The sequence below is a fragment of the Malurus melanocephalus genome, unplaced genomic scaffold (genome assembly GCF_030028575.1).
Source record: "Malurus melanocephalus ecotype Western Australia unplaced genomic scaffold, MMel_1.1 scaffold_249, whole genome shotgun sequence".
Classification (NCBI taxonomy): Eukaryota; Metazoa; Chordata; class Aves; order Passeriformes; family Maluridae; genus Malurus; species Malurus melanocephalus.
Window position 1 is genome coordinate 1,098,221 of NW_026623481.1, and position 9,850 is coordinate 1,108,070.

At 44.1% G+C, this 9,850-nt stretch overlaps 1 protein-coding gene across 1 annotated transcript; it reads left to right on the forward strand.

Moving 5' to 3' along the window:
- Positions 1-502: 502 nt before the first annotated feature.
- Positions 503-6,254, forward strand: ANKRD66 (ankyrin repeat domain 66). The gene is made up of 3 exons (XM_057375435.1): positions 503-739; positions 2,010-2,238; positions 5,863-6,254. Exons 1-3 carry the CDS (start codon positions 601-603, stop codon positions 6,032-6,034), a joined length of 540 nt encoding a protein of 179 aa, XP_057231418.1. The 5' UTR covers positions 503-600; the 3' UTR covers positions 6,035-6,254.
- The last annotated feature ends 3,596 nt before the right edge of the window (positions 6,255-9,850 follow it).

A 9,850-nucleotide genomic window follows, 5' to 3' on the forward strand; every position in this document is an offset into this window, starting at 1 on the left:
ACAGCCCAGAATTTCTTCTTAATATAGAATCTAAATCACTTCTCTTTTGTTTTAAGACCATTCCTACTTGCCCTAAATTCTCTTTCTTTTTTTTTTCTTTTTTTAATCTGGTTAGCTTCATTATTATTATTATTATCCCTTTTTGTTATTTTCACCAAAGAACATCAGAGKATATTTGCACAGACATCTCTATCGTTGCAATAAAATGTTGTCACTAAGAGACCTGCAGCACTGGCAAGGGAGGAGCCAGTTCCCATGGTTAGYGAGCACAACAAACCCATGGCAAATGTTCAGTGTGGCTTTAGCTACGAGCCCTTTATATAAAGAACTGCATTTCACTGCAGATTTCTGTGTCTACAGACCAAAAGTCACCACCGGTCTGTGATCTCCGGTTTGAAGATAAACCATAATTTTATTTTTCCCCCCATGTCATTCCTTTTTCCTGCTGTTTGGATGAATCCTGGTTTCTCACGGTGTCTGTCTCATTTTTAATYCAGGTGCTGCTTGAGCTCTTAGAGCTGCTGAGAGGAGCTGATACATCAGTGAGCACCCACTGAACGGCCATCGCTCTGTTACCAGTGCCTGTCTGAAGAGTGCAGCATGACAGAGCTCCAYGAAGCTGTGGCTTTGGGGGACTATAACTGGGCAAAAAAGATTTTGAAGGCAGGGCGCTGTGACCCAAACGAGAAGGATGTCGACTGGCATGACAGGACCCCTCTGCACTGGGCTGCTGCCAAAGGTGAGGGCACCCCCAGCTCTGGACATCATAAAAGCTGATGCTGACTGTAGTTGTATCTATGCTGGCAATAATCACAGCTTGTGTCTGGTAATTTTGTCCCTTATGAGCAAAAAATGTAAGCCCCCCCATTTAAAAGGAAACTTTGCATGCAAAATAATTTATGGGGTTGCCATCAGGGTGATTTTTAGCTTTTTTTCTTCCATCACATGACAATTTGCAATTCACATGATGTGTACATAGAACATGGCTGCTTTTCCCCCACCCTAATTTTCTAAGAGGTGACTCCATGAGTTTATTTCTCTTGTACACCTGTGGGAATGAGCAGAAAGTCAAACCCACTGTATTTATACCAGGTATTTATCAAACCCAATACAACAAAATAACTGTGTTTTATGTTGCTCTGCCTTTATCCCACCTGCTCGAAGGAACAAGGCAGGACTAGAGCTGTTTGCAGCTCCCATTTGGTCCTTCCTGTTCAAAGTGTGGGGYGAAGTAAAATATTCCTTTGCCACCCAAAAAAGAGATGATGCAACAATATATAATGTATAATTGTACACAATGCAAAAAGGGAAACTGGACATCTACTCCTCTATGCTACATTGTTTGTTGGGATCTCATGGCATCTGTCTTTGCTCAGAAATCAAGTGTGGGATTTGCTGTTTTACCCTTCATACCRTATTTTTCTTTTGCCCTGATGAATTGTAATGCATTTAGACATCACCAAGGGGAATTAAGCTAGTTAGCAAAATGATGATGAGACACTGACATGACCTAGATGGGATTGGGAATGATGCAGCACATTGAAGACAGTGTTGAGGTGAGGTGGAAAGAATTTTTTTTTTTATTTAAGCAGTTCCACAGGTTAGAAAAATATGAAGGTGATCTATCCAGCAAACCTTTGTTTTAGTAAAGATGTTCACAGGTTTTTCCCTTCTTAATACTTAAATTTTATTTTGCTTTGAACTAAAAACCTAAATGAAGCAAGGAACTAGTTAGCTGTTCAATGACTAATTGAAGTGTGCTGCTCAGAAATTAGAAAACTTTTTGATTTGATTGTTTTTCTTATTGTCAATTTCTTCTGATAACAGCCTAGTTTGGGAGAAAATAACCAGCATTTCCTATTCACTATCATTTATATGATATGATACAAAACAAATGGTCAGGTGGGTAAAATCCATGGCTGAGGGAATTACGATCTGTGTGTCACTGCCTTCTGCACCATGAAAGATAAATTCTTATCTTCTCTCCCGCTTGTGCTGCGCATTCCAAGGGCGGCTGGACCTGGTCAGGCTCCTGGTGGGTCACGGCGCCCGGCCCTGCCTGCGGAGCGATGTGGGCTGGACCGCGGCTCATTTCGCTGCCGAGGCGGGGAAACTGCGGGTGCTCCGTGCCCTTCACTCCCTGCACGCTGCCATGGACGCCGCCGATCTCTTCGGGGACACTCCCCGGAGGCTCKCGGAGATCTACGGACACCGCGAGTGCTCCAAGTTCTTGGAAAAGTGAGTGGTGGTGTCAGAACAAACAGAATGTGATACTTATCTTCTCCCCAAAGCCTGCTAAAGCCCTGACACACAAGCTGTAGTAGATAAGCAAACACGGGGGAGCCATGGGAAGAAATTMTTTTATTCCCCTGCCTCCTGCGGTTTGCCTTGGTATGTTTTCAAAATCGTTACACTTTGTGACATCATTGTTTTTTGTAAAGATGTTGCAGAGCGGTTATTAAGCAACAGAAATGAAAACAACAACTGTCAAGTGTTAACCCTTTGCAGTGGTGAATAGCAAATGCAGGAGTTGAGCTGTTTTGGAGCAGCCCTTAGCAGTTGAATGTGTGTGTGTACATACATACATATGTATACAATTTGTTTTTTTACAGTAAAGAGCCACCCTATTTTATATGTAATTATTGAAAATTAGACCTCATAAGTAAATAGGATGGCCACATATTACTTTCAAATTTTGGGAAACTTCCCGTCATCTTAATTGCTTACAGTTAGCCCTGTGGCTCCACATGCCATGAAAATCTTGGTTTTAAAACCATGTTCTTCGACATTGGTTTGGCTCACAGACGTTTTCATCCTGTTTACCTGGTTCAGAATGCTTTACTGCAGAGGTTTGAACTAGGTCCCATCCTGCATCTCTCTGAAGGAATGGGGCAGATCATCATCAGAGGCCAACCAGTTTGCAAACCAGCATTACTTGGTATTTAAATACACTGCCCATGAAACTTGCATGTCAGACACTGGGGTGCTGAGAGCTCCCAAAAGTGTTTTCTCCCTGAATTTTTCTGTGAATTTACAGTCCCACCATCATCCTTCACTGGCATCTCTTTTACCATTGCCACATTGTCAAGACTGCTTTGGTACCACGTATGTCCCGTTTTTGTTTTTTTTTTAACAGGCATTTATCCAACTCACAGTCTCCGGCTTGCCAGTGCAGCACACGAGCTGCCAACTTCAAAATCAGGCAAATGTCTGAGGAGGCCAGTGCCTTACAAATGCCACTTTTCATTAATCCACATAAACCTTTCTGTAGGTACTGCTGTCCTTTTGCAATACTTCTACAGATTTTTGCTTCCTGCTGAAATGYGCCATGCCCACCTTTTATCTTCACACAGCACCAGTGTCCTTCCATGCAAAAAGACACCCAAACTGTGCAAAATTCCCCTTTGTAGGGAAGCCACAAGTCCTGGTTTCCAAGCTCTGGCTGTTATGGAAGCTGTTGATAGCTTTGTATTTTACCTCCCTACCCAACACAGAATCACAGAATCAAAATGGTTTGGAGAGACATTAAARCTCATCTCATTCCAACCCCCTGCCATGAGCAGGGACTCCTTCCACTAGACCAGCTTACTCAAAACTCCATCCAACCTGYRGGATCTGAACACTGCTRGAATGGGGCATCCCAGACYACTTTACAGCTAAAGTCCTGCTGTTTTTGGAGCTGACATGCTGCAAACCCTCACTATTCATCACTTTTCTTACCCTCAGACCTTCAGTTTAAAGGCATTTAAGCAACCAGCTGATACCTAAGCTTTGCAAATTAGGTATTTTTACTACCTAGACAGTGACTAGGTAGTAAAGGTCAGGTTTGCCAGGCCTTTGAGGATGGGTTATCACTGAGACTCAGGAACACTTTTTAAGACCAACCACTATAATTTATGACCACAGTGGATGCCTTTAGCTTTGCACGCTGGCTTCATCTCCTCACGTCAGCAAACTTGGAGTTAATGGGAGGAACAGCTGTCATTTGTAGTGTATTTTGATTAACTTCGGCTCCTTCAGATGGGCAGAAGGTCCCAGAGGTGATGTCCATGGTCAGGCAGWGGTGAAAGGAGCTGGGCAGTACTGAGTGTGCTGCAGACAGAGAATTAAGTGTGCTTGCACGTAATGCTACACAGCATAGAGCAGCTCTGCCCTCCATTCATGGTGTCTGTGGGATATAAATATGAGGAACATTTTGTTACACAGCATCCCTGTCAGTTTKGGATATTTGCCTGTCATCCAAAAAGAGAGAAAAGACAGTTTCTAAAATAAGAGTCTGAGGGTCTGCACCAAATGCAGGACTGATGTGCCTGTCTACACAGGGCTATGAGCACCCAAATCCTTCCTGAATCTGAACTCAGCCCCCTCTAGCACCACCATGRCCCTTGAATGCTGTTTGTCTGTCCCCAGGTGTTGCCAGCTGCATGAATTATCTGCTTGCATGGGCTGAACCATGTTGAGGACTGCACCCACATGGAAATATTACATTAATCAACATGGAAATATTATTAACATGCAAATATTGGGAATATTCTGCTACCAAGTATTGATATCACTCACTGAGGTTTGCATGAACATGCAAAAGTTAGGAAACAGCTTTCAAAAGAGCTGCTTCTGAATAGCAAATGTATATTTTGCATCAGATTTGGTTTGCATGAGGAGGGTTTTAGTCTGGATGCTATGAGAGCTGCCAAGGATGGCACAGAGACCCTCAGCTCATGTCTGCTTCCAGCCTCTATGCAAAGTGCCAGCTGTTGAAACTGTACCAGAGTGTCCTGCAATCTAAGGCCGGGGCACATATATATTCATGTATAAATATATATATATATGTAAACTTATATATATGTGTGTATATATATATATATATGTTTAAAAGGCTATAGAAAGAGGTTTCTTGCCCTTGGTAGCAGATATTCAATAGCAGACAATAGAGCAGTTCATTTGGAAGGGACCTGCCACTCACTATGGCCTGACCACTTCAGTGGTGACCAGAAGTTAAAACATCTTATTAAGGGCAYTTTGCAAATGCCTTTTGAACACCAGCAGCCACGGGGCATCAACCACCACTCTCAAACTTAGGCTCTGTAGACTCCTTAGAGCACCTTTCAGTAGCTGAAGAGGGCCTACAAGAGAGTTGGACAGGGACTATGGACAAGGGTTTGGACAAAGAGGATTGGCCAGGTAGATAAGGTTAGATGAGATATTATGAATAAATTTTTGACTGTGAGGCTGGTGAGGTCCTGGCACARGTTGCCCTCAGAAGTTGTGACTGCCCCTCCCTGGAAGTGTTCAAGGCCAAGATGGACACAGCTTGGAGCAACCTGGGATAGAGGAAGGTGTCCCTGCCCATGGCAGAGGGTTTGGAACAAGCTAATCTTTAAGGTCCCTTCCAACCCAAACCACTCTGTGATTGATCACTGAGGGTTATGAGGACCCTCAGTACGGAGCCATTGGCTTTGCTCTGTGCTCGCAGCTGAAACAGATTTGCACAGATGGGACAGAGCTCCTGTATTTCAGAAAAAAAGGTTTTTTCCCTGATGTTGGAGGGTATTTCTGACAGAGCTTCCTGAATCCCAAGTGCCTACAAAATGAGACCTCGGCAGTGGGAGGAAAAAGTTTACCTTCTCTTGGACAAGATTTACGCTTGCAATGTCCATGTCTGGATCCGGGCAGTTGTTGGTCCCAGGGGGTTCCCTGTGAGGGGAGGTTGGGGCTGCACCATGCCGGGCACACCGCGGTGTTTTCTCGAGTGTTGGTGACAGCAGGGTTTTGACCAGACTGAGACACAACCCCTRAGCCTGTGATGGGCCCTCAYGAGCAGARCTGTGTCTGTGCTGTGTTCACTCTTGGTTTCTCCCCCAGAGCAGAGGTGGAGAGCAGGAACTACCGCAAGAGGGCTGCAGCAAGAAAAATCCCCTTAGATGAGCGAGATGAAGAGTGGGAACTCAAGAAAGAAGAGCTTCGGAGAAACCCGCCGTGTTTTTGGGAGAAGTGCACTCAAAAGAAAAGAGGGGGGAAAAAGGGGAAGCAGTAGAGTGCCCTGCCTGTTTGGTGCCTCTGAGCACTTGCAATGCAGAGCAAAGGCGCTGGCTGACCTCAGGTGATATATGGGTGGATGGGAGAAGGAGATGGTTTCAAGGATGCRTCCTTAGAGATGTACTGTAAACAATGTCCTTAACAACTAGAAGTGCTTCAGCATCTCTGTGTGTTTCTATGTATCAAATATCAATATCTCAAACTAAAAATAAAACCAACTGGAGAATATGTTTATATATACCAATACTCTAGATCACTGTAATGTTTGAAGTTACTGAGATGGCAGCAGTTAGCCATATTGTCAGACAGGGAAATGGTCTTGACCCTACCTGATTCACAGAAGCCTCTTGGACTGTGGTTCTGCTTGCTCTGCTGGTGTCTGTGGCCTTTGCTTCTCGCACTGAGTCAACCAGGATGGTCTGCATGGACCTGCACCTTCTGGTGATGCCTCTCTCTTTTCTTGGAAGTGGGATGTATTTGCTTATTTTGAATGGAGATATTAATGTTGAGYTTTCACTGGACACATGGGTCCAACAGCCTGAATCCCCCATTCCTGGCCCAGYAAAAGGGAAAATGTGCTCCCTCCTTGCAGCTTTCAGGCAGCTGTGAATGCCAAGGGTGTTGGAGCACTGCCTTATTTTTAGCAGGGCCCACAGCCATTTTTATGTCTCTGCATGTAGGAATGCTGTGCAAGTGGTCCTTACGTGTCAGCTTCTCCAGACTGGGCACATCCTGCATCCCCATGGGCTCTGCGGGGTGGCTGTGCTGATGGACACCCTGTCCCCTCCAGTGGCAGCTGAGTGAGGCTGGTACACAGGGCAGTGGTGCTGTGCTGGCTGTCACGTTCTCAGGGGTTTCATGGAGGTGGAAGAAGGGATGTGCAGTGTGGTTTGCTGGGGCTGTGAGGTTTTGTGTGGTAACATCTGCAAGATGCAGGTTTTGCCTGCTGAATTTTGTGGCATGTGAGGTTGTGAGGGATGATATTGCATGGTATGTAGGGGATAAGATGTGGTGCTTTTTTGTGGAAGTGGTTGGGATTGTCATGTTAAAGGATAAAATACATCAGCAGCAGTAAGGAGAGAGAGAAGGTGTGGATRTGCCTGTTTTTTCTAAGCCTTTCACTGGGGAGATGTGTTCAGAAGAGATGCTCAAGATCTGACTCTGCCTGTGATCTAGTGACAGAGATGACCAGTTCAGGTTCTGCTCTGTTCATGCTGGAACTGTTTCATGTTTCACCTGCTGTGGTGTGTTAACTTTGGCAAGCTGACAGGCCCTGACCCAGCTGCTCCTTCCTCTCACCCATAAATGGGGTGGGAAATAGGAGAGAAAGGCCGATAGATCGAGATAAAGACAGTGAGATAACTCACCAGTTACTGTCACAGACAAAACAGATTTTATATGCAGAAAATGAATTTATTTGCCTATTAAAAATTATAAAAGTCGGATAATGAGAAACAAGCAAAAAACTAGAATCCACTGCCTCCAACCCCCTATTCATCCAAGACTCAGCTTCACTCCTTCATCCCCCACTCCGGCACCTCGTCCTCCCCAGCAGCACAGTGGGGTGCAGTTGGTTCACAATTGAAATGATAATTGAAAATGTTTTATTTAAGTCACATTACTTTAGTTCATAGTATTTGAATGATATATTAACCTCGGAGATGAGAACATCTGTATCATGTACATTGCTTGTAGAATTGCATTAGAGATCAAACTACTKTTTTTCTATAATGAAATACCAACATGTTGCATGGGCTCCAGCTTTTGTTATAGTAAAACCATGACAAACTCCTAACTCATGCAAACTTTGCACTTCARACTTCTTTTGATGGGAAGAATCTTCAGCAATGCCTTTTCTAATTTAGGATTGCTGAAGATCAGAATAAGTGAATGAACACYCGGAAAAGCATACTGAAATACAATGATGACAAATGTTACAGGAATTCCCTTCTTAGTGGCATAAACCATACTCAAAACCAAACATACAAAGTTAATGCTGTACATGACTAAGAAGGAGAGAACAGATTTCATGGCTCTGATGTGGGCATCCATGCTGAGGCTCTTCATGGAGTTGGCCTGCATCCTGTTTTTGTGCCTCCAGAGAGAAAAGAGAAGGAAAACAGCAGAGAAGATGACTGTCATGAATGAAACAGCATATCCAAATCCAGCCAGAAAAAAAGAAGGGAAAAAATGTTTATCCATTTTGATACTTGCTTTCCAAAAATTTCCGTGTTTGGTGGAATTGCGGTTGCAGTGCGGTTTGTCAGCAATGTCATAGGCAACGATGGCGATAACCAAGGCTAAAATCTCTGACCCYAGKAARAGCCATGGCACCATCCTGTCAATTCTTGCTTTCAGGTAGATGAAGAAGCTGTTCCKGAAATTGGCAATTTTTATACAATAAAAAACGCAAAGACAGGCMGAAAYCCACAAGTTGGAATAATYAAAAAAGCTTTGAAAAGACACAGCTAGTTGAAGTATGGGGTGAACATAGAGGTAWKTGGGRTAAATTATTGCAAGGAAGTAGTATGCCCAWGAGATGCACAAATACCAAAACCTGGAACATCCAAGAAGCAGCAAGATCTTCTCAYTAGAGTTCARGRTTTTCTTYTYGACCCAGGCAATGCAGAGCACACAAACAATGAAAGCATTTATCCACATGCCAGCAAATGTCTCGAGGGTGATGATGGCCACAGAYRTGRCTCCATATGAAGTGACATTGGATTKGTGTGGAGAGTGACAARSTTCCATGGTGCGAGCTGGGGAGCAGAGCTGTGCTGGCCAAGGGGGCTGTGGCAGCAGTGCCTAAGGCAGGGCAGTGGCTGCTGTTGTCTGAGTGTGAGGGATGGCAAGAGGAGCTTTATAGAGCTGCTGCTGSTGGGGGGGATTTTGGTGGCGCTGCTGTGGGGAGCAGGGCAGGTGCAGGGATGGAAATGTGCTGGGTATCCCCTTACCCGGGGCCGGTGTCACTMTGGACTATTTGAATGTTGGCTCAGTGGGGCTGTGTTGGGTGACACACAAAGCAGAGATGTTTTCCTGCAGTGGAGAGTGCTGCAACATGGTGAGTAACCCCTGTTTGATCAGTGTCAGGCTTCAGGAAATGGATCCCGTTGTCCCTTCACCTACAATAGTGAAGTTAGTTTTGGATGCACTCATTCAAAAATATTATTTCTTTTGCTAATTTGTGATATTGATAGCAGACAGAGAATTTCCTTAAGAAAAAATTAATTTCCTGATATTGTGTGTTCTCTGCTTTATGCTTTGGTGTGATTTTCCCCTGGTTTTGCTGAGAGARCAGAAAACACAGTGGAAGGCAGGTGGTGTTTTGTTTCCATGTTTGCTTGCTTGCTTGCTTCTTTCTTCTTCTCTCTCTATCTTTGTGAGGAGAATGCGATTTCTACTACAAGAGGCGGGAAGTTGAATTATCTGGGCTGGCACTGTGCAGGACCACACCATRGTCTGGATTTTGAGCTTAGCTCTGCATGAGTAATCTGACCCCTTGAAAACAGAACTGTATAAAATCAGAATCTCAAATGTTGTGTTTTCAATRTATGGAATGTGTGGAYCGGCTCCTTAAGAAACAGAATCTACTCTTAKTTCAAAGCCATTCCCTMCAGCATCATTGGARAAGGGGAGCGATYCACTGAGACTTTGTAYYTAYCACTCATGTGGAGATTGTGTGATCTTGGGGAAAAGAGCTATTATAGTGGTTAAGATGTTAACCTGCTTTAAAAGGCAGTTTCTCTCATTTCATGAACTGGAATGAATGTTTTTGAAGGTGGTAATATGAAAAAAATAAAAACCTGGCACTGAG